The sequence below is a fragment of the Oncorhynchus keta genome, chromosome 36 (assembly GCF_023373465.1).
Source record: "Oncorhynchus keta strain PuntledgeMale-10-30-2019 chromosome 36, Oket_V2, whole genome shotgun sequence".
NCBI lineage: Eukaryota > Metazoa > Chordata > Actinopteri > Salmoniformes > Salmonidae > Oncorhynchus > Oncorhynchus keta.
The window spans coordinates 8,771,482-8,797,058 of record NC_068456.1 but is presented as its reverse complement, the minus strand read 5'-3'; the positions used below and the strand labels follow the sequence as shown (position 1 = coordinate 8,797,058).

The 25,577-nt window shown below is 46.5% G+C and overlaps 1 protein-coding gene across 1 annotated transcript in view; it reads right to left on the bottom strand.

Annotated features, from left to right (window-relative positions):
• thada (THADA armadillo repeat containing) overlaps positions 1-25,577 on the bottom strand; it is a 110,024-nt gene that overhangs the window by 40,088 nt on the left and 44,359 nt on the right. The window contains exons 30-32 of the mRNA XM_035754056.2: positions 17,163-17,266; positions 11,686-11,768; positions 3,804-4,216 (exon numbers count right to left, since the gene is read on the bottom strand). Coding sequence (XP_035609949.1) covers positions 3,804-4,216; positions 11,686-11,768; positions 17,163-17,266 — 600 coding nt within the window. The remainder of the gene's footprint in view (positions 1-3,803; positions 4,217-11,685; positions 11,769-17,162; positions 17,267-25,577) is intronic.

Genomic DNA, 25,577 nt, shown 5'->3' with positions numbered 1-25,577 from the left:
TCTTGAACATGAACTACTGGGTCCTAGCTTCAGGCCCACAGCTCTGGTGTCTGTCCTGTGTGAGTTGGCACTCTGCCCTGGATATATTTTTACCCCTCTGGACGTTCAGATCCTCCCAGCTAACCCAAACCACGGGCACACAGCTGACACACACACACATCCTGTACCTCTGTGTGTCTCTGGCTTTCATCCCTTTCGCTCACTCTCTGCCTCATTGCTAGATCTGTCTGTCCTTCTCTCCCTTTCCCCTTATCCACTTTCCAGGACCTGACTACATCTACCTTCCTCCAGTCCCACCTCAACCTGAGGGATCAGCCGAGCGAGTCGAGGGAGGAAGTTGAGGGAGTTGTTTTCCCTCAGAAACCCCAACACCTGTTGACATTCCTTCTGCATATTTCTTTGATGATCATTTATTTTTAAAGCATGGAGCTGTTATTGAAGCTTTAAAACGATCCCTGTATGGGGTTAAAGGGATAGCGGTTAGAGTGGGTGTCAGTCTGGACTGGACGTGAGCAGGTTCTACGGCTTCTGTGGCCCTCAGCTTGTGACAGTGCTGCCGTCTCAGACAAATATTAAAGTAAAAACGATTTTTAGCCTCTGGTCTCTCTGCTGCTCCATGGCTTTTCATTTTTACTACCCCCCCCCTTCCCCTTTAATGGGTTCGTGTCTCACCATGCACTGAAATCACACACTCCTAAAACAAACACAGCAACAGACAAGCTCACAACCTCCCTGACACACACACACACACACACACACACACACACACACACACACACACACAAGGGATGTGCATGGTTATTTAAATATTTAAATATCTGAACAGACGTTAGTGTGAGTACTTGTGTTCATTTTTAAGTTTATTATTTTACATTTGAACCCTTTTTTCTCCCAAATACAGTTCTGATCTCGTCTCATCGCTGCAACTCCACAACGGGCTAAGGAGAGGTGAAGGTCGAGTCATGCGTCCTCTGAAACATGATCCACCTAACCACGCTTCTTAACATCCACCTGCTTAACCCGGAAGCCAGCTGCACCAACGTGTCAGAGGAAACACCGTTCAGCTGACGACCGTGGTCAGCCTGCAGGCCCCCGGCCCGCCACAAGGAATCGCTAGAGTGCGATGAGCCAACTAAGACCCCTCCGGCCAAACCCTCCCCTAACCCGGACGACACTGGGCCAATTGTGCGCCGCTCTTTGCGACTCCCAGTCATGACACAGCTTGGTATTGAACCTGGGTCTGTAGTGGGGCCTCAAGCACTGCGATGCAGTGCCACCCAGGAGGCCCTTTATAGGCCTATTTTAACACTGAAACTGCTTTTTCTAAATGAAGTGAAAATATCCATGTGACACTGACACATACAGTGGGGCAAAAAAGTACTTAGTCAGCCACCAATTGTGCAAGTTCTCCCACTTAAAAAGATGAGGCCTGTAATTTTCAACAATGACAGACAAAATGTTTTAAAAAATCTAGAAAATCACATTGTAGGATTTTTAATGAATTTATTTGCAAATTATGGTGGAAAATAAGTACTTTGTCACCTACAAACAAGCAAGATTTCTGGCTCCCACAGACCTGTGAGAGGCTCTTCTGTCCTCCACTCGTTACCTGTATTAATGGCACCTGTTTGAACTTGTTATCAGTATAAAAGACACCTGTCCACAACCTCAAACAGTCACACTCCAAACTCCACTTTGGCCAAGACCAAAAAGCTGTCAAAGGACACCAGAAACAAAATTGTAGACCTGCACCAGGCTGGGAAGACTGAACCTGCAATAGGTAAGCAGCTTGGTTTGAAGAAATCAACTGTGGGAGCAATTATTAGGAAATGAAAGACATACAAGACCGCTGATAATCTCCCTCGATCTGGGGCTCCACACAAGATCTCACCCCGTGGGGTCAAAATGATCACAAGAACGGTGAGCAAAAATCCCAGAACCACACGGGGGACCTAGTGAATGTCATGCAAAGAGCTGGGACCAAAGTAACAAAGCCTACCATCAGTAACACACTACGCCGCCAGGGACTCAAATCCTGCAGTGCCAGACGTGTCCCCCTGCTTAAGCCAATACATGTCCAGGCCCGTCTGAAGTTTGCTAGAGAGCATTTGGATTATCCAGAAGAAGATTGGGAGAATGTCATATGGTCAGATGAAACTAAAATAGAACTGTTTGGTAAAAACTCAACACGTCGTGTTTGGAGGACAAAGAATGCTAAGTTGCATCCAAAGAACACCATACCTACTGTGAAGCATGGGGGTGGAAACATCATGCTTTGGGGCTGTTTTTCTGCAAAGGGACCAGGACGACTGATCCGTGTAAAGGAAAGAATGAATGGGGCCATCTATCGTGAGATTTTGAGTGAAAACCTCCTTCCATCAGCAAGGGCATTGAAGATGAAACGTGGCTGGGTCTTTCAGCATGACAATGATCCCAAACACACCGCCCGGGCAACGAAGGAGTGGCTTCGTAAGAAGCATTTCAAGGTCCTGGAGTGGCCTAGCCAGTCTCCAGATCTCAACCCCATAGAAAATCTTTGGAGGGAGTTGAAAGTCCTGGTTGCCCAGCAACAGACCCAAAACATCACTGCTCCAGAGGAGATCTGCATGGAGGAATGGGCCAAAATAACAGCAACAGTGTGTGAAAACCTTGTGAAGACGATGTGTGTAGCTTGGCCAATCAATGTAGCAAAGAGGCTCGCAATTGGAGTGAGAGTTCACTAATGCAATGAAAGATGGAATAGCATTACATTCTGCCTGTCTGCTTGCTCCCATGTCCCCGCCACCTCCGTAGCTGCAGCATTAGAGCGCCAGCCTCACCCTCGCGCAGCAGTGCTCAGGTTAAAAGTAACTGAACATGTATTTTGAAGATCCGATTTCGAATAGTGGAATTTTTTCAAACCCCCCCCCCCACACACCTTACTCAGCAAATAGCAGTTCCGTCTGAGACTTTTAAAGCACTCTAAAGCTGTAAAGTGAGAGTCTGGGCTGAGGAGGATTGCAGGTCCGTCTCACAGGAAGCGGAATGCCCTGCTCCCGCTCTTTTAAAGGCCAACAGATCCAACCCACAGAGGAAGTCAGGCCCAAACGCAGTGTTTCCTTCCAGAATGCTTTACTGGAGCAGAGGGCTAGCCATGGAAACGGTGTCCTTGGCGCGGAGAGATGCGGCTTAACGGACCGGCTGGTTAAACATTAACGGCTGGGCAATAAAACAGCTTTCAATGAAACACACAAACGCGTGCACGCACACACCATTTCCAGTAGTGACAAGTCCTGTCAACTCTTACACAGCTTAATGATAAAAATGGCAGGGCAAAGATTTGGGTAATGGATGGCTGTCCAGTGTTTATGAGGAATTGAAATATGATTCTAGCTGGGATAAACAGGCTGCCTTTTCACTTAAACCTCCACCGTGGTGCAGGAGGTTCTGCCTGGTGGAGGAGTGGAAAGTTACCAAACCTTAGAGGGACCGAGGAGGGAGGGAGGGGGAGAGAGGTTCTCTTGGCGTAGCCATATGGCGCTTGAAGACTCTCAAGCAATAATAAGGAAACCAGATTTCTACATGTAATCGATTTGTTATAATTGTCTTGAGTTTGTCACTAGGGAGAGGGAGGTTGAACACAATTGAGATGGGTGGAGTTGTAGGTTTGATCCCCCCCCCATGGCTTCATAAAACACCAGCTACATGACCAACTACCGAATAACCCATTCAACATGTTTAAGAGCCCTGGAGTTTATGCTTAAAACATGACCAGACATGAGGGAAAAACTCTGGTCCTCGTGGCCCTCCCCATGGTGTCTTACCTTGGCCAGAGACTGGGGGTGGGCCTCATGCAGGGACAGGGTAGTGAGGTTTGAGATGATGGTCTCCTGGGGCCAGTGAGAGCTTCTCTCCCCCTCCCCCTTCCCTTCATCCCTCTCTCTTTCCAGCCTCCTCAGGACCTCTCCCAGGGCCAGCTCACGGACTTCGTAGTGCGGGCACTGCAGCAGACACCCCAGGAGCAGGGGTCCTCGTGATGTGTTGCCATCCTCCATGCCCCACAGCAGTGGGCTCTCCACGCTGGCGCTGAGTGCCAGGCGTGCCAGGCTGAGGAGATACTGGGTGGTGCCGGGGGGGCCTGAGGGGCCACACACAGCAGAGGGGCCTCCAGGGGTCACCAGCTCAGAGGCCATCAGGAGTGCCAGCGTTTCCTCACGCAGCTCCTTTAGCTCAGAGTCTAAGGAGAGACGGAAAACAGGAAGAGAACATTTGCATGCACACAAAGACACACACACACACTTGAGGGAGGTGCTGCCAACCCTCTGGGGTGTACAGGTGACGGATGTACCGCCTTTGTTGTACTCTGTTGGCCTGGCGCCTTATTGTGCCAGTCACTTCACACCTCCACACTCAGTCCGTCTGTCCTGTCTAGGCTCCAGTGGTTGATATACATACAATGACCACACACGTACCCACACCAGTTCTCCCTGAAGCACAGCTTTACCGCGCTACCAGGAAGTTTTTTGGTAACTCAATATCTTTCTGTAGCTCCATCCCCAAACCCCTCCCCTGCTACACTGCTCCAAAATCCAAGACATCTTCACAGGGCCTCCTTTCACAGCCAGCTTAATATTAACACACACACCACCTCCCTCCACCCCCAGAAAGAAGAAGTGCAACTCAACCTGCCCCCCCCCCCGAGCGCCACTCAACATGAGCCAGACAAAAAGGAAGGGAAATGCTGCATTCCCCGGGTACGGTCTAAGGAGACAGACAGACAGACAGAAGAGGGGCATGTCTGCATTTGGGGGAAGGACACTGCAACCCTATCTGGATTGTCAGGCCTTTCCTCTCCAGTTAGACCCCATGTAGAAGTATCCACACGTGCACAAACACTCAATCTAGATCGTACAAAACTGCACCATACCAGTGTTCCACAACTCCAGAGGCCGGCCTGAGTAGCAGGGTGACGGCAACAACCCAAACAGAGCTGGAGGGCAGTGAATCAAGTCAAACAGGGAGCAGCCCAAACTCCTGACTTCCCTTTCAACTAGGCCAGTAAACTGATGTTAGGGAGAGAGAGGGGGGAGAGAAATAGTGAGAGAGGGAAAACATAATTAGGCTGAGAGCAGAGCTGTTTTTATAATGGCATTCATCAAAATAGCGGAGTCTCGGGGACCGCAGCCGGGATTCAGTGAGGAAATTAAAGGCGTTCCACCACAAACTGGCTGTGTGTGTGTGTAGACACTGGATGCCAAAGGCCAGTATCTCTGTGTGTGTGGACAGTGGATGCCAAAGGCCAGTATCTCTGTGTGTGTGGACAGTGGATGCCAAAGGCCAGTATCTCTGTGTGTGTGGACACTGGATGCCAAAGGCCAGTATCTCTGTGTGTGTGTGGACACTGGATGCCAAAGGCCAGTATTTCTGTGTGTGGACACTGGATGCCAAAGGCCAGTATCTCTGTGTGTGTGTGTGTGTGTAGACACTGGATGCCAAAGGCCAGTATCTCTGTGTGTGGACACTGGATGCCAAAGGCCAGTATTTCTGTGTGTGTGTGTGTAGACACTGGATGCCAAAGGCCAGTATCTGTGTGTGTGTGTGTGTAGACACTGGATGCCAAAGGCCAGTATCTCTGTGTGTGTGTGTAGACACTGGATGCCAAAGGCCAGTATCTCTGTGTGTGTGTGTGTAGACACTGGATGCCAAAGGCCAGTATCTCTGTGTGTGGACACTGGATGCCAAAGGCCAGTATTTCTGTGTGTGTGTGTGTAGACACTGGATGCCAAAGGCCAGTATCTGTGTGTGTGTGTGTGTAGACACTGGATGCCAAAGGCCAGTATCTCTGTGTGTGTGTGTAGACACTGGATGCCAAAGGCCAGTATCTCTGTGTGTGTGTGTGTGTAGACACTGGATGCCAAAGGCCAGTATCTCTGTGTGTGGACACTGGATGCCAAAGGCCAGTATCTCTGTGTGTAGACACTGGATGCCAAAGGCCAGTATCTCTGTGTGTGTGTGTGGACACTGGATGCCAAAGGCCAGTATCTCTGTGTGTGTGTGTGTGTAGACACTGGATGCCAAAGGCCAGTATCTCTGTGTGTGGACACTGGATGCCAAAGGCCAGTATTTCTGTGTGTGTGTGTGTAGACACTGGATGCCAAAGGCCAGTATCTGTGTGTGTGTGTGTGTGTAGACACTGGATGCCAAAGGCCAGTATCTCTGTGTGTGTGTGTAGACACTGGATGCCAAAGGCCAGTATCTCTCTGTGTGTGGACACTGGATGCCAAAGGACAGTATTTCTGTGTGTGGACACTGGATGCCAAAGGCCAGTATCTCTGTGTGTGTGGACACTGGATGCCAAAGAAAAGTATATCTGTGTGTATGTGGACACTGGATGCCAAAGAAAAGTATATCTGTGTGTATGTGGACACTGGATGCCAAAGAAAAGTATATCTGTGTGTGTGTGTGTGTGTGTGTGTGTGTGTGTGTGTGTGTGGACACTGGATGCCAAAAGCCAGTATCTCTGTGTGTGTGTGGACACTGGATGCCAAAAGCCAGTATTTCTGTGTGTGTGTGGACACTGGATGCCAAAGGCCAGTATCTCTGTGTGTGTGTGTGTGTGTGTGTGTGTGTGTGTGTGTGTGTGTGTGTGTGTGGGGAAACTGGATGCCAAAGGCCAGTATCCCTGTGTGTGTGTGTGTGTGTGTGTGTGTGTGTGTGTGTGTGTGTGTGTGTACACTGGATTCCAAAGGCCAGTATCTGTGTGTGTGTGGATACTGGATACCAAAGGCCAGTATACGTGTGTGTGGGCACTGGATGCCAAAGGCCAGTATCTCTGTGTGTGTGGATACTGGATGCCAAAGGCCAGTATCTGTGTGTGTGTGTGTGTGTGTGTGTGTGTGTGTGTGTGTGTGTGTGTGTGTGTGTGTGTGTACACTGGATTCCAAAGGCCAGTATCTGTGTGTGTGTGGATACTGGATACCAAAGGCCAGTATACGTGTGTGTGTGTGGGCACTGGATGCCAAAGGCCAGTATCTCTGTGTGTGTGTGGATACTGGATGCCAAAGGCCAGTATCTGTGTGTGTGTGTGTGTGTGTGTGTGTGTGTGTGTGTGTGGAAACTGGATGCCAAAGGCCAGTATCTCTGTGTGTGTGTGTGTGTGTGTAAACTGGATGCCAAAGGCCAGTATCTGTGTGTGTGTGTGTGTGTGTGTGTAAACTGGATGCCAAAGGCCAGTATCTCTGTGTGTGTGTGTGGATACTGATGCCAAAGGCCAGTATCTGTGTGTGTGTGTGTGTAAACTGGATGCCAAAGGCCAGTATCTCTGTGTGTGTGTGTGTAAACTGGATGCCAAAGGCCAGTATATCTCTCTGTGTGTGTGTGTGTGTGTGTGTGGGAAACTGGATGCAAAAGGCCAGTATCCCTGTGTGTGTGTGTGTGTGTGTGTGTGTGTGTGTACACTGGATTCCAAAGGCCAGTATCTCTGTGTGTGTGTGTGGATACTGGATACCAAAGGCCAGTATCTCTGTGTGTGTGTGTGTGTAAACTGGATGCCAAAGGCCAGTATCTCTGTGTGTGTGTGTGTGTAAACTGGATGCCAAAGGCCAGTATCTCTGTGTGTGTGTGTGTCTGTGTCTGTGTCTGTGTCTGTGTCTGTGTCTGTGTCTGTGTCTGTGTCTGTGTCTGTGTCTGTGTCTGTGTCTGTGTCTCTGTGTGTCTGTGTCTGTGTCTGTGTCTGTGTCTGTGTCTGTGTGTGTGTGTGTGTGTGTGTGTGTGTGACACTGTGTGTGTATCTGTGTGTGTGTGTGTGTGTGTGTGTGTGGACACTGGATGCCAAAGGCCAGTATCTCTGTGTGTGTGTGTGTGTGTGTGTGGACACTGGATGCCAAAGGCCAGTATCTGTGTGTGTGTGTGTGTGTGGACACTGGATGCCAAAGGCCAGTATCTGTCTGTGTGTGTGTGGACACTGGATGCCAAAGGCCAGTATCTCTCTGTGTGTGTGTGGACACTGGATGCCAAAGGCCAGTATCTCTGTGTGTGGACACTGGTGCCAAAGGCCAGTGTGTGTGTGTGGACACTGGATGCCAAAGGCCAGTATCTCTGTGTGTGTGCGTGTCTTTGTGTGACACATGACCAGACACTGGATGCCAAAGGCCAGTATCTTCAAACAGGCCCGGGGCACATCGACTGACCACTTGGTTCTAAAAAGACTCAATAGCCTGTCCAGTTTGGCAGTGGGTCTTACAAATACTGAAACACAACATAACAGAAGTATCCACGATACAACACCATTTTTCACGCTAATGATTTTCCATCAAAAAGCATTGACAAACCTGAAACACACTGAACGTGGAAATGGGAGCGTTTGTGAGAGCGAGTACGTGAGAGAATTATATCGGCACTATGTGTGTGGGTCTACTCAAAACACGTCAAATATTTAAACAAAAATGAAACCACATTTGGTTTAAATAAACTTTGCCAGGGTAACACTGCACTGCTTTAAAACGTGTAAATATCCATCCGGTGTATTTAGATTCAAAGTAAACAAACTTCTCGCTGTGTAGACTTTCATAATCCAATCCAAGATGTATCGTAAACACCCAGTCCAACTCACAAACCATTTCCTTTCGCTCCCTCTTAGAAAGTGTCTGTGTGAGAGCAAACTTGTGTGAGGCTTGGAGGTTATACGTGTTTGTTATGTTATGTTATGTTATGCACTGGGAAGGTATGTGTGTCAGAATAAATTATTGTGCTGGTGTGTGAGTGTCTGTATGAAACATATTATTATATCCTGATATATGCAAGCCCACTATGTAAGAAAGAGGTGTGTGTGTGTGTGTGTGTGTGTGTCTAGGTATGTCCGTACTTCAGTTTCTTGAGTTTACCAGTACACATTCACAGCTGGATTTTACATCATGCTCCCCCGTCATTACCCAAACTGTGAAAAACAAAACCCCAGACGGTGTATGTGTCTGTGCTGCAGATGTGCTCTTTCCCATGATGGAGGAGCCTGTACGACCTGCTGGCATCACTCCCTCTAATTATCTTACAGGCCCTGGGTGGGTGGGTGGGTGGGTGGGTGGGTGTGTGTCGGAGCATGTTTTTGAGACTGTGTGTCTATGGGAATGTGTGTGTTGACGTTGATGATTCGTGTGTGATGGACACAACCCTTTCCAGAAAAGCCAAATCCTCTAGTAATTCAAATACATGTGATTCAACACTAGGATCAGCTCCAGATGGTGCTAACAACTTTGAGTGTGTGTGTGTGTGTGTGTGTGTGTTTAACTGAGATAATTTAAGGTGGATTTAGTCAAGTGAATAACTCATCTGAGGGGTAAGGATAGTGCTGGCCATGGAGTCAGTGGGGTTGGATTTCAGAGCCAGAGAGACAAAGAGCCAGAGCGCTCCTACAGACGGCCAGAGAGCCTGCCAGAGAGAGCCTGACAGAGAGAGCCTGACAGAGAGAGCCTGACAGAGAGAGAGAGAGCGAGCCTGACAGAGAGAGAGAGAGCGAGCCTGACAGAGAGAGAGAGAGCGAGCCTGACAGAGAGAGAGAGAGCGAGCCTGACAGAGAGAGAGAGAGCGAGCCTGACAGAGAGAGAGAGAGCGAGCCTGACAGAGAGAGAGAGAGCGAGCCTGACAGAGAGAGAGAGAGCGAGCCTGACAGAGAGAGAGAGAGCCTGACAGAGAGAGAGAGAGCCTGACAGAGAGAGAGAGAGAGAGCCTGACAGAGAGAGAGAGAGAGAGCCTGACAGAGAGAGAGAGAGAGCCTGACAGAGAGAGAGAGAGAGCCTGACAGAGAGAGAGAGAGAGAGAGCCTGACAGAGAGAGAGAGAGCCTGACAGAGAGAGAGAGAGAGAGCCAGACAGAGAGAGAGAGAGAGAGAGCCTGACAGAGAGAGAGAGAGAGAGCCTGACAGAGAGAGAGAGAGAGAGCCTGACAGAGAGAGAGAGAGAGCCTGACAGAGAGAGAGAGAGAGAGCCTGACAGAGAGAGAGAGAGAGAGCCTGACAGAGACAGAGAGAGCCTGACAGAGACAGAGAGAGCCTGACAGAGACAGAGAGAGCCTGACAGAGAGAGAGAGAGCCTGACAGAGAGCGAGAGAGAGAGCCTGACAGAGAGCGAGAGAGAGAGCCTGACAGAGAGAGAGAGAGCCTGACAGAGAGCGAGAGAGAGAGCCTGACAGAGAGCGAGAGAGAGAGCCTGACAGAGAGCGAGAGAGAGAGAGCGAGAGAGAGAGCGAGAGAGAGAGCGAGAGCGAGAGAGACAGAGAGAGCCTGACAGAGACAGAGAGAGCCTGACAGAGAGAGAGAGCGAGAGCGAGAGAGCGAGAGAGAGAGAGCCAGAGAGAGCTCCTACCGACGGAGACAGAGCCAGAGAGAGAGAGAGCCAGAGCGAGAGAGAGAACGCTCCTACAGACAGAGCCAGAGAGAGAGAGAGCTCCTAACTCCAAAATGTGCTGCTGCTGTTTTTACTGGCTTGGTTGGAGCAGAGGTGGAGGGAGGGAGGGATCAACTGTGCTGCCGTCGAGAGCCCCCCACCCTCCTCCTTCACCCCTCAGCGATGTGACTGTCTGCAGGAACTGCCCAATACATTTCCAGTTTCTACTTAGTGGATGATGCCAGTAAAAGTGAAAAAGGATGATTTTTCATCATCCCATGCCCCCGGTAAATGGCAGTCTAACTCTAACCCAACAGTCTAAGCCAGGGGAGGGATATTTTGGGCCTTACTGCTATTAGCCCATAACAACACACTGAATAACAGATTCACTACATGAACCAACAGATAGTCCAATACAAAAAATCTAAAGGATTTTATGGATTTAAAAAAATCATTATGCTAATTAGGCAGAGATGGACGGAGGGATAGGGCAAAGTTGGGCTGAGAGGGGTTCAGAGGCTGCAGTGTATTTGTTGGGCTGAGAGGGGTTCAGAGGCTGCAGTGTATTTGTTATGTAAGGTTCCAGCAGGCAGGCTGAATGCAGACTTGTTTTAAAACAGCCGTAAACGTTTCCACTGGCCGGGACATGTGTTGAGCACATGGACCAAAAACACACACAACACCCCTCCTCCTTTAACTGGGTCACAGGCACAATCCCGCCATCTGTCAGAGGCTCGCCTTCGGTTTCACATTCTTCCTTTGTGGAGACCCTGATCACGCAGACGAACACACACACACACACACACACACACACACACACACACACTTCCCTAAATCACCCAGGCCACAAACCAACCAACAGTTCTGTGAATCGGTCAAAATGGAGGACAGTTGGACAGGCCATGCCAACACACGTCAGTTATTATCATTAAGAAAATGGAGAGGTCATGCTAAGTGATCGAAGTGAACTCTCCAGACCAGAGAGATAAGCCAGATGTTTGTTATGGCACAACATTCACCAGGGTATAGAAATCACCTTCAGAAAAGGCTTAGCTGAAAATGTGTAAACCGCATTTTACCGCTATTTGTACTCCAGGGTTTTCTTATGTCCTTCCCTCCACCTCAAACCAAAGTTGTTTCCATATCAAACCAACTCAAATGTGTTCCATGCCACACTTGGAAGGGTCACATTCAGTTGGCATCAAATGAGAGAAAACCGTTTGAAAAGGAGGCAACAGTAAAAACCTGGACTTGAAGCACTCCATTTTCTTGCCTAGTGAAGGAATAGGGAGGCAGTGCAACACATCAGTTGTCTGTCTGGTTCACTTACCTCCAACAGGAGCAGCCAGGGGTCCACACACGGCCCCCAGCACGTCCACAAACACAGCTCGGGTCACTAAACACAGGTTCTGCCTGGAAACAGGAGGGAGATATTGAGGAGGAAGGGGATGTGCGAGAGGATGGAGGGAGGAAGGAGAGAAGAGACCGAACAATCAGGTTTCACTGTTCTTTGACTTGAGGCGTATTTTCTGCTTGATTCAAAAGATACCCATAACAATACAAGAGAGGCATCTGTTGACAAAATTGAATTCTCACAATCAGTTGTCTTGACCAAGGTGAGAGTTAGCACTGAGCATTGCGTCAGTCACTGTTATTTGGATAAAACATTAAAAATGGTTAAAAGCTAATTTATGACATTGCTGGGAGTGTGTAACGTGCATTTTTTATTACCATATCATTTTTGAATGTTCTCCATAGTTATGTATTTAAATGTATTAATTGACCAATTCGGCACATTTGGGCAAACTTGATATAACATTTTGAACAGTAATGCAATGGTTCATTGGATCAGTCTAAAATTTGCACATATACACACACACACATGTAATATTCTTATTAAATACTTTTTTATTTACATAGTTGAATGTGCTGACAACAAAATCAACAAAAATGGAAATCAAATTTAATCAACCCATGGAGGTCTGGATTTGGAGTCACACAAAATTAAAGTGGAAAACCACACTACAGGCTGATCCAACTTTGATGTAATGTCCTTAAAACAAGTCAAAATGAGGCTCAGTAATGTGTGTGGCCTCCACTTGCCTGTATGACCTCCCTACAACGCCTGGGCATGCTCCTGATGAGGTGGCGGATGGTCTTCTGAGGGATATCCTCCCAGACCTGGACAGTCTGTGGTGCAACGTGGCGTTGGTGGATGGAGCGAGACATGATGTCCCAGATGTGCTCAATTGGATTCAGGTCTGGGGAACGGGCGGGCCAGTGCATAGCATCAATGCCTTCCTCTTGCAGGAACTGCTGACACTCCAGCCACATGAGGTCTAGCATTGTCTTGCATTAGAAGGAACCCAGGGCCAACCGCACCAGCATATGGTCTCACAAGGGGTCTGAGGATCTCATCTCGGTACCTAATGGCAGTCAGGCTACCTCTGGCGAGTACATGGAGGGTTGTGCGGCCCCCCAAAGAAATGCCACCCCACACCATGACCGACCCACCTCCAAACCGGTCATGCTGGAGGATGTTGCAGGCAGCAGAACGTTCTCCACGGCGTCTCCAGACTCTGTCACGTTTGTCACATGTGCTCAGTGTGAACCTGCTTTCATCTGTGAAGAGCACAGGGCGCCAGTGGCGAATTTGCCAATCATGGTGTTCTCTGGCAAATGCCAAACGTCCTGCACAGTGTTGGGCTGTAAGCACAACCCCCACCTAACCAGGGGTCAAGGTCGAATTTGCGTTTATCGTCGAAGGAATGAGCGTTACACCGAGGACTGTACTCTGGAGCGGGATCGATTTGGAGGTGGAGGGTCCGTCACGGTCTTGGACGGTGTGTCACAGCATCATCGGACTGAGCTTGTCGTCATTGCAGGCAATCTCAACGCTGGGCGTTACAGGGAAGAAATCCTCCTCCCTCATGTGGTACCCTTCCTGCAGGGTCATCCTGACATGACAATGCCACCAGCCATACTGCTCGATCTGTGTGATTTCCTGCAAGACAGGAATATCAGTGTTCTGCCATGGCCAGCGAAGAGCCCGGATCTCAATCCCATTGAGCACGTCTGGGAACTGTTGTATCGGAGGGTGAGGGCTAGGGCCATCCCCCCCAGAAATGTCCAGGATCCTGCAGGTGCCTTGGTGGAAGAGTGGGGTATCATCTCACAGCAAGAACTGACACATCTGATACAGTCCATGAGGAGGAGATGCACTTCAGTACTTAATGCAGCTGGTGGCCACACCAGATACTGAATAACTTTTGATTTTGACCCCCCCTCTGTTCAGGGACACATTATTCCATTTCTGTTAGTCACGTGTCTGTGGAACTTGTTCAGTTTATTTATCAGTTGTTGAATCTTATGTTCATACAAATATTTACACATGTTAAGTTTGCTGAAAATAAACGCAGTTGACAGTGAGAGGATGTTTCTTTTTTTTTTGAGTTTATAATGGCCTCTTGCATTTCAAAGATGATTAAAAAAAAGAAAGCAAGATGTATTATCTTTAACCAGATTAATGTGTTATATTCTCCTACATTAATTTCACATTTCCACAAACTTCCAAGTGTTTAACTTCAAATGCTATCAAGAATATGCATATCCTTGCTTCAGGTCCTGAGCTACAGACAGTTAGATTTGGGTATGTCATTTTAGGCGAAAACTGGAAAAAAGGGTATCCCTAAGAGGTTTTAATCGCTCAACACAGAATAGCAACATGCGCACTCCCTCAAATCGTTTGGAGAAAATATCCTTTCTATTTCATTCAGCTTTGTTCATTTGTATTCTTCATACTATAAAACAATATAAAAATTAATGACATGGAATTCTAAGCAAATCTTGTCTGCTAAATGAACTAGTGTAGCCCACAGCCATATTGCATAACCAGATCAGGGCCTAACATAAGGACAACTCAGAGTATGCTATTTTGTTCTTCTGAAATAGGAAACATGATATGAAGAAAATGTAGTCTGAGACCAGTCTATTGTGATGGTGTAGGCTATATTACATGAATTTATTAGACTTTTAAAAATGGAACATCAACGGCTTGTTGGCTATACGTGGAAACCAGGAGATGCTAAATGTGTTTATGTTGATTAACAGTCAATTACCGTGAGACCGGCAGTTATTTGCTTGACAATCACCGGCTGATGAAACTTGGTGACCGCCACATCCCTATTCATGAAGATGAAAAATCCCAGGATAGAGGCGGTCACATGAGATGCCAAAGGGCCTACAGAGTCCCATCATCTCCACGGTGTGTGTGTGTGTGTAATATGTCAGTGAGTCACCAGACAGACTTCTGTAAATATACACGAACGTAACTGTGTGTATGTACAACAGACACCAGAGCAGCTTGTGTGTGTGTGTGTGTGTGTGAGAGAGAGACGGGAGGTGTATGTGTGTGTGCTCGTCAAGCGTGTGACCACAGCGTTCGACCTCAGCGCTGCGAAAGCCCACAAGCGCGTGTGTGAGAACAAGGGGGACAGTGTGTGATGTTGACGTCACATTTTCATCACTCGGATATTAAACACACACACACACACACACACACACACACACACACACACACACACAGGAAGAGAAGAGTGAGGTTTAAGTGAGAACAGATTTGTAAAGGGATGAGCCTCATCCCAACCTGGCTGTTCCAGCACTGTGAAGCTGTATTTAAGATCCTGAAGTGTCAGGGTCCTGGGTGAGGCAGCGGTCAAAAGCACTGCACTGCAGTACTAGGGCACCACTGACGGGACCGGGAGCCCCCATAGGATGGCAAACAATTGGCCCAGCACCACCCGCGGTAGGAGAGGGTTTGGCCCGTGGCTTTCCCCGGCTCATCATGCTTTTGCGACCCTTTGTGCTAGGGTCGGGTGCCTGCAAGCTGACTCAGGTAGTCAGTCGAATGGTGTTTCCTCTGACACATTGGTACAGCTGACACCCGGGGTTAAGCGAGCAGTAAAATAAAAAAGTAGGAGGCTAGGTGGGTCATGTTTCAGAGGACACGTGACTCGACCTTCGCCTCTTCCGAGCCCATTGAGGCGTTGCAGAGGTGGGCCAAGGGATCTAATTCAGCAAGATACGCTTGTGGCCATACCAAACTGAACACGCCTGTTCAGGGTCGGGCCTAGTAAAGCGTCAGATGTCAAGCAAAACAATGCACTCCATATGATCCTTAGGCATTAGTAATGGCCACATCTAGGTAACTGCCCAAAGAAAGGCAACACAAACAAAGTGTCTTCATAGGGTGTTGGGTCACCACTAGTTAGAACAGCTTCAATGCACCTTGGCATAGATTCTACACATGTCTGGAACTACTGGAGGGATGCAACACCATTCTTGCCTGAGAAATTCCATCATTTGGTGTTTTGATGGTGGTGGAAACCGTCGTCTCAGCCGCCACTCCAGAACCTCCCATAAGTGTTCAGTTGGGTTGAGATGCGGCTGACAGACGGCCATTAAATACGGTTCACATAGTTTTCATGCTCATCAAACCATTCAGTTGCCGCTCATGCCCTTTGGACGTGGGCATTGTCATCCTATCAGGCCATAACCATGGTAGCCAAAATAATGGCATGCCCAGCATTAATATACATGACCCTAAGCATGATGGGATGTTAACTTCAGGAACCACACCTGTGCGGAAGCACCTGATTTCAATATACTTTGTATCCCTCATTTAAGTGTTTGCATTATTTTGGCAGTTACCTGTATGAAGACACTGGTATGGGTGAACCATTAAAAAGTGTGTTGGTATGGGCCTCTGTAGTCAACGTTGAATACACTGGGAGAGCAGGCAGCCATTTTGACGGTCAGTAGCCTGATGCTGACTCATTCTAGCATATGAAAACTTTAGTGACCACAAGCCTAAAAAATTGGAGGATAACAACTGACTCAAGCTAGAATTCAATGGTTATCCACTCATACGGGGGCTAAACCAGAGATACAGGTTACTGATGGCCTATTCACGGCGCAGTCAAGAGCAGCTATTGCGCCGTTTCCTTCTGCATGTTGTTGGAAGACCATAGTGAAAGTAAAATTACATTTGGGACACAAAGTGATGCATCATGATAATCATAAATGGATTTAAATGTGAGCGTGAGCATTTTGGTCCAATAAATAAATGACTTGCAAGGACAAGTTGTTTTGTCTAGGAATTTTTGTTTGTTTTGACATTTGGCAATGTGAAACCAACCAGACGAAATGAAAAAAGAAAATTACAATGCTACAAATAGTCAAACTGATTCGAACTATAGCTCAAAACCGTGTGTGTGAAAATGCAAGAGTTGTTTGCAAAGTTTGAATTCCTATTTGACAATGCCCACAACACATAGGTAAAGGATGCTTCAAATGAGCTCAGTTGTAGACTACCCCTAGGACTGTTTCCACTGGGGGGGGGTAGAGTCTCTCTGCCCCACCGCCAGCGTGTGCGTCCTGTATCTCTGCAGGGGGTTGTGAAGCGGCAAGCGATCATCAAACGGACAGATGGTGCAGCGCCTGAGCGAACAAGAATCCACCTCGGCATCTTAATAAGGAGTCACTGGGACCAAGCGCAGCAAGCTAGCTAATCCCCTCCACACCCCTCTGTGCTATCTCCTGCTTACCTGGTCAGGCCCTGGTATGGGGCAGAAAGACTGGTGGTTGTGGTGGGGGGGTTGCTTCCTTTGAAATGGAAGCCTGTGTGGGGTGTGAAGGGAACTCAGCCAAAGAGGATGGGCAGTGGAAAAATAAGCTATTCTTAATATCAGGAACGGATGGTTATCTGTGTTGCGGTGTGTGTGAGAGAGCGAGCAAATGAGTGCTGACCTGGAGGCGAGCCACAGTCGTGGACGCAGGGCTTGGCTGATGTCACTTCCTGCCGCCTGGGGTCTGTGTGTATCCGTCTGGTAGGAGCGCAGCAGGAACAGCACCTAGACCACACACACACACACACCATTTCAACTGGTTAAGTAATAACCGTGTGTGTAGCTGAACGACTGAGGCGTGAAGTGCCATGCGTTCGACTAGGCAAACAATCGCTGAGGTTCGGAGACGTTCACAAACAAAGTCTAAGTAGTTTACATTGGTCTGAAAAACGTTGTGTGCAGTTACCATGTGGCTGTTTGGGAACAAGAAAGACATAACATTTTGTTACGTGCATTACAAAATGGCCTAATGATAATATTACTCAGTTGAGATTAGGGATGCACATTTTGGGGAATATTCAGAGGTAGAAACTTTCCATGGGAATTCACGGGAATTAATATTAATAACATTTAAATGTAGATGTTTCCGGCATTGGATATATTTAACATATCATATGGAGACAGAAACATAACACTTTTACCTTGTCATAAGTAGACATAATTGCAAATGATTAAATCCTTCCAATAGAAATAAAAATATTAATTTTGTAATGAATTTAAATTAAATGAGTTTACTCTTCATGGGATGATTTCACTGAACAAAATAAAAGGAAATATTGAATGATCCATCGCATCTCCCAAAAACATTTTTACATAGATCTGTAAAATGATAGTTTCTAGACTAAAGCTTTGGTTGTCTCCCTCTCAGGCTTCCATGTCTTCTCCCTGGACCTCCTCAATGTCCACCTCTTGAACATCAGACTGAGTGAGGCCTCATCTTCACTGTCACTTTCCAACCTTGTTGAGGATGGTTTGTTGTCAGGCTCAAAAAGCCTCAAATTTCCCAGATGGCCAGCAATTTTTCAACCCTTGTATCGGTGAGCCTGTTGCATGCCTTAGTGTGTGTGTGTGTTCCCAAACAGGACCAGTTGTGCTCTGAGGCAGCTGATATTGGTAGGATTTGGAGGATGATTGAGGCAACAGGGGAAAGAGTTTCAGATACACAAAGTCCCTTCCACCAGGTGGCTGATGCAATATGGCAGTCGTGCCAACATATCTTATCTCCAACCCAAAGCCCTTGCTTGGAAGTGTACTTCACCAGACTGCCAAGAACCTTGCCCTCATTCAGGCCAAGGTGGCGAGACACAGTAGTGATGACACCACAGGCCTTGTTGATCTCTGCACCAGACAGGATTCTCTTGCCAGCATACCTGGGGTCCCACATGTACGCTGCAGCATGTATAGGATTCAGGCAGAAGTCGTCATGCTTTTTGATGTATTTCAGAACTGCAGTTTCCTCTGCTTGGAGCAACAGTGAAGTGGGCAGGGCAGTACAGACATCTGACATCTGCAGCAGTCTGATCAACAGACAGGATGGCATTGTCTCCCTCAATCCATGTAATGCCTACTGCTATAGGTTTCAGGAGTTTCAGGCTTCGTAGCACTCTCTCCAAAAATACATCATCCAGGAGGATCCTCTTGATGGGGCTGTCAAATCAAATATTGCATTTAATATTTATTTTACCTTTATTTAACTAGGCATGCCAGTTAAGGACAAATTATTATTCTCAATGACGGCCTAGGAACAGTGGGTTAACTGCCTTGTTCAGGGGCAGAAAGACAGATTATTACCGTGTCAGCTAGGGGATTCGATCCAGCAACCTTTCAGTCACTAGTCCTACGCTCTAACCACTAGGCTACCTGCCGCCCCGTATATTGGTCACATACACATGGTTAGCAGATATTAATGCGAGAGTAGCGAAATGCTTGTGCATCTAGTTCCGACAATGCAGTAATATCTAGTTTGATTATCTAAAGTAATCTAACAAACTATAGTTTTGGCAAATCGGTTAGGACATCTACTATGTGAATGAAAAGTAATTTTCCCAACAACTGTTAAAAGACAGATTATTTCACTTATAATTCACTGTATCACAATTCCAGTGGGTCAGAAGTGTACATGCACCAAGTTGACTGTGCCTTTAAACAGGTTGGAAAATTCCAGAAAATTATGTCATAGCTGTAGAAGCTTCTGACTAATTTACAAAATTTGAGATGTACCTGTGAATGTATTTCCTGGCCTACCTTCAAAGTCAGTGCCTCTTTGCTTGACATCATTGGAAAACCAAAAGTAATCAGCTTAGCAATTTCCAAATGCCTCAAGGTACCACGTTCATCTGTACAAACAATAGTATGCAAGTATAAACACCATGGGACCATGCAGCCGTCATAACACTCAGGAAGGAGACGCGTTCTGTCTCCTAGAGACGAACATACTTTGGTGCGAAAAGTGCGAATCAATTCCAGAAAAACAGCAAAGGACCTTGTGAAGATGCTGGAGGAAACAGGTACAAAAGTATCTATAGCCACAGTAAAATGAGTCCTATAGTCGACATAACCGGAGGAAAAAGGGGGAGGCTTGCAAGCCGAAGAACACCATCCCCAACCGTGAAGCACGGGGGTGGCCGCATCATGTTGTGGGGGTGCTTTGCTGCAGGAGGGACTGATGCACTTCACAAAATAGATGGCATCATGAGGAAGGAAAATTAAGCAGATATATTGAAGGAACATCAAGACATTAGTCAGGAAAATGGCTTAATGACAACAAAGTCAAGGTATTGGAGTGGCCATCAAAGCCCTGACCTCAATCCTATAGAACATTTGTGGGCAGAACTGAAAAAGTGTGTGCGAGCAAGGCGGCCTACAAACCTGACTCAGTTACGCCAGCTTTGTCAGGAGGAATGGGCCAAAATGAACCCAACCTATTGTGGGAAGCTTGTGGAAGGCTACCCGAAACGTTTGACCCAAGTTATAACAATTTAAAGGCAATGCTACCAAATACTAATTGAGTGTATGCACACTTCTGACCCACTGGGAATGTGATGAAAGAAATAAAAGCTCTACTATTATTCTGACATTTTTAAAATAAAGTGGTGATCCTAACTGACCGAAGACAGGGAATTTCTACTAGGATTAAATGTCAGGAATTGTGAAAAACCGAGTTTAAATGTATTTGGCTAAGGTGTATGTAAACTTACGACTTCAACTGTACCTTTATTAAGTCAATTTATTAAAGTAACCAGAGATTTGAGTATATACAGTGAGGGAAAAAAGTATTTGATCCCCTGCTGATTTTGTACTTTTGCCCACTGACGAAGAAATTAGTCTATAATTTTAATGGTAGGTTTATTTGAACAGTGAGAGACAGAATAACAACAAAAAATACAGAAAAACACATGTCAAAAATGTTATAAATTGATTTTCATTTTAATGAGGGACTGACAACATATCCCAGCCATGTTTCTGTGAAACAGAGATTGTTACAATCTCTGATGTCTCTCTGGAAGGCAACTCATGCCCTAATTTTGTCCACCTTGTTATCTACAGATTGGACATTGGCAAGTAATATGCTCGGAAGCGGTGGATGTGTGCTCGCTGACCAGTAGGCGGCTCCGTTTGCCTCTCCTGCGGCGACCGCGTTGTTTTGGGTCGACCTCTGGGATAAGATCCCATGTCCAGGGTGGAGGTCCGAACAAAGGATCCGCTTTGGGAAAGACGTATTCCTGGTCATAATGTTGGTAAATTGTAATCTCTTTTATATCCAATAGTTCTTCCCGGCTGTATGGAATAAGACTTGAGAATTCCTGGGCTAACAATGTAAGAAATAATAAATAAAATACTCCTTCCCCTCCAGGAGACTGTCAAACATGATGACAACACCACCCCAGCTTCTTCTCACTTTGCTGCTATAACTTGATGACCCACATACCTAACCATTTCCTTGGCTCTCTTGTAGAGTGTATCCATTGTTTTCAGTGCCATGATGTCCTTGAGGAGCAGATTCAATGCATGAGCAGCATAGGTGTAATGTGATGGTAGGACTTTAGACCAAGCAGCCTTCATGTTTGCAGCATTGTCTGTCACTAGTGTCTTCAGCTCATCTGCAATGTAGAGACCGGTGTGTCTGTTGTCCCTTGTGTCTGTGCTCTTGTAGAATACTGGTAGAGGGGTGGAGATGTATTTAAAACATTCGACCACCCATCAGAGATGATTACAATACAGTCTGCTTTCTCTATGATTTGCTTGACCTTCACTTGAACTCTGTTGAACTGCATCCAGCAAATGCATAGATAAAGCATGTATAGTTGGAGGGGTGTATGCTGGGAGAAGAACTTTCAGAAATCACTTCCAATACACATTGCCTGTGAGCATCAGAGGTGAAAGAGTTGCATACACGGCTCGAGCAAGACATTCATCAGTATTTCTCTGACTACGTTCCTCCATTGAGTAAAAAAAAACTCCTGATACCAGGAGGACCGTGAGTTGTTGCTATCGATAAGGTGTCTGATTCATCATTTTTACCTTGAATAGAAGTAGAGTGACTTTTGTCAAAGGTTGCTTGTTGTGAGGGCTGAGGGAACTTTATGCACTTGGTCAGATGATTCTGCATCTTTGTTGCATTCTTCACATATGATTTGGCACAGTATTTGCAAATGTACACAGCTTTTCCCTCTACATTGGCTTCAGTGAAATGTCTCCACATCAGATAGTGCCCATGGCATTTTCCTGTAAAGATTAGGGAAAAAATGAGTAAAAAAACCCCAACACAAATACAATTCCAAGTACAGATAAATAGTTCAGCAGTTTAAACAACTCATTTGTAAGATCGATGTTTTAAAATGAAACATGTTTGGAAACAGGTGAATTAACACTCTTCGGTTAACAGGCTCAAGCAAGCTAAAACCAACATGGTAGCAAAAACTAACTAGCAGAAACTTAACAAGTTAGACATTAAACACACTTTGCTATAGGCTACTATTTACTAGTTAACAAAAAAATAATGTCATAAAATATATATTAATCCCACCCAGTATTGCAATCAAAACTTACCAGAAAGCATGTCGTCCTTGGCTCAGACAGTGTAGTAGTGTTGGCTCAATAGCATCTCATTAGTGTGCAAGATCTTGAGAATCAGCTGTACATGTGATGGAAGAATGCACTGTGAATGCAGAGGGTTGCAATTCCATTGTATTGGGGATAGTTTAACCAGAATATGCCACAAGACGTAGAATTGCGTGTATCACACAAAAAAGGTTCACTGTCATTAGCTAACTTTTTTTAAATGAATTTAAGAAAAATTCCCGGGCTTAACTTCCCATTGAAAATTTCCAGAAAAATTCTGGAAATTTACTGGAAAGTTTCCTACTCTTGCAAACCCTAGTTGATATATTGCCGATGTTACAATGGAGAGACCAAGACCGATATTCTGAGGCTAGGTCGGATGATGTGTAGTCTGTATAGGATGTATTCTGACGCAGTGCCTGTGTACTCGGCATCCTCGGTTCTCTGTGTACTCTGTGTATTCTGGGCCCTAGTAAGTATACTCTTTAGCTGGGCCACAGCCACAGTGGAGGAAGCCATTCATTACACCATGCAGGGAAGGCAACAGGGGAAAACCAGGCAGACCACGTAGCACCAGACCTGGCTCCCAGCCAACGCCCATTGGCCTTCACAAACAGCCCCCACCACACCCCTCTTTTCTCCCTGTCGCCGTCGTTCCCTGCCCCCTACAAACTCTGAACTGGGAAGTCCCTAGTGGGAGTCTCAGCCGGATTAATCCGGACTCGATCCGAGGAAACACGAATATTTATAGAACCCAAACAGTCCTACAAAAAGCATGAGACTGAGCAAAAACCAGAGGCGGGACGAGAAGGGAGATGGGATGAGACGGAGCTAAAATAAAGAAGCCCCAGTCAGATGAGATCCATAAAGTAGAAGGGTCATGGTCCGATGTTTTAGCCCAGGAAGGAGAAGGGAGATGGGGGTGAGAGGTCACTGTTGTGTCCCTGCCTGGAGATGGAACCGTGGCGGAGGTGGACCTATCGTTTGACCTGTCGTTTTGATGAGGGACACCATCTCTTTGGGGAAACTTTATGGGAATGGTTTGGCAACGTTTGAGATGAATACAAAACAAAATCAAACTCTCTTTGTAAGGTTTGTTTTTTGTGAGGCGTTTTACAGTCAGTGTTGAGTGTGTGTGTTGGGTGAGTGTGTCACTTTTAGCCCGGTAAAAATAGTGGTGGTGTAGGAGGACTCTTCCGAGCCTGTTATCAGGCTGCAGTCCCTCCCACATCCACAACCAGGGACAGACCACAGGGCACGGCTAGACACACACACACAAAAGTACAGCCTTATGCAAGGACCCACCAGAAAACACAAACCACACACAAAAACTTACTGAATAAGATGCTTACCAAAAAAAAAGCATACCCTCTATTAATTTTGTCACATTTACACACAAGCATCCAAACAACACACAAACAAAAATCAAAACCAATGATAAACATGGCACCCCACACACACACACACACACACACACACACACACACATACACAAACGTTCTGAGACACATTTACAAACAAGCAAAAAGCAAGCCCAGACAAACAAGCCCATCATCAATCGTGACGAGTCGGAGGTCAACTGCACCCCGGGGACGTGTTGGTTATTTCCATTTGTGCAGACGGTGGAGAGACATGAGCAGTGTGTGTGTGTGTGTGTGTGTGTGTGTGTGTGTGTGTGTGTGTTTTGAAGGGTCCGAGCAGACCCGAGCAGCTGGGGTCGTCGTATTAGAACATTGAGCCAGAGAGAGCATGGAGTGGTGACCTGTGTTCTCGTTCATCAGTCACGTAAGTAGGCTTGGGCGGTATCTAGATTGTCATACCTTTATACCTACTCCACATAACCAAAAGTATGTGGACACCTGCTTGTCGAACATCAATGGGCATTAATATAGAGTTGGTCCCCCTTTGCTGCTAGAACAGCCTCCGCTCTTCTGAAAAGGCTTTCCACTAGATGTTGGAACATTGAATGGAATCAAGTCCTCGCAGCAGCCACAAGAGAATTAACGAGGTCAGGCACTGATGTTGGGTGATTAGGCCTGGCTCGCAGTCAGCATTCCAATTCATCCCAAAGGTCCTCGATGGGGTTGAGGTCAGGGTTCTGTGCAGGCCAGGCAAGTTCTTCCACACCGATCTCAACTAAACCATTTCTGTATGGACCTCGCTTTGTACATGGGGGAATTGTCATGCTGAAACCAGAAAGGGCCTTCCCCAAACTGTTGTCACAAAGTTGGAAGCGCAGAACCATCTAGAATGTCATTGTATGCTGTAGAGTTAAGATTTTCCTTCACTGGAACTAAGGGGCCTAGCCCAAACCATGAAAAAAATGCCCCAGACTATTATTCCTCCACCAAACTTTATACTTGGCACTATGCATTGGGACAGGTAGCGTTCTCCTAGCATTCGCCAAACCCAGAATCGTCCGTCGGACTGCCATATGGTGAAGCGTGATTCATTGTTTCCACTGCTCCAGAGTCCAACTGCAGCGAGCTTTACACCACCGCACCGCAGCCAACGCTTGGCATTGTGATCTTAAGCTTGTGTGTGGCTGCTCGGCCATGGAAACCCAAACTCATTGCCCAACGAACAGTTCTTGTGCAGACGTTGCTTCCAGAAGCAGGTTTGGAACTTGATAGTGAGTGTTGGAACTCTGTAGTGAGGACAGACTATTTCTACACGCTACACACTTCAGCGGTCCTGTTTTGAGAGTTTGTGTGGCCTACCACTTCGCGGCTGAGCCGTTGTTGCTCCTAGACGTTTCCACTTCACCATAACACCACTTACAGTTGACCGGGACAGTTCTAGCAGGTCAGACATTTGACAAACTGACTTGTTAAAAATTCTATGAAGGTGCCACGTTGAAAGTCAGTGTGCTTCAGTAAGGACATTCTACTGTCAATGTTTGTCTATGGAGATTGATTGGTTAGCGCTCAATTTTATACACCTGTCAACAACGAGTGTGGCTGAAATAGCCGAACCAACTCATTTGAAGGGGTGCCCACATACTTCTGTATATATAGTGTACATTACACAATACCGGGACATTCGGTAATACCGGCACTGAAAACAAGGGCTATTTTCAAACCCCACTGAATCTTTGTAATATCAAGGTTAGTAATGCTAATAAGTATATGTAAACATATGTGAACCCTTTGGAATTACCTGATTTATGCATAAATTGGTCATAACATTTGATCTGATCATCTAAGTCTCAACAATACACAGTGCTTAACCTAATAACACACAAATTATTGTATTTTTCTTGTCTATATTGAGTACATAATTTAAGCATTCACAGTGTAGGTTGGAAAAAGTATGTGAACCCCTAGGCTAATGACTTCTCCAAAAGCTAATTGGAGTCAGGAGTCAGCTAACCTGGAGTCCAATCAATGAGATGAGATTGGAGATGTTGGTTAGAGCTGCCCTGCCCTATAAAAAACACTCACAAAATGTGAGTTTGCAATTCAAATGAATAATT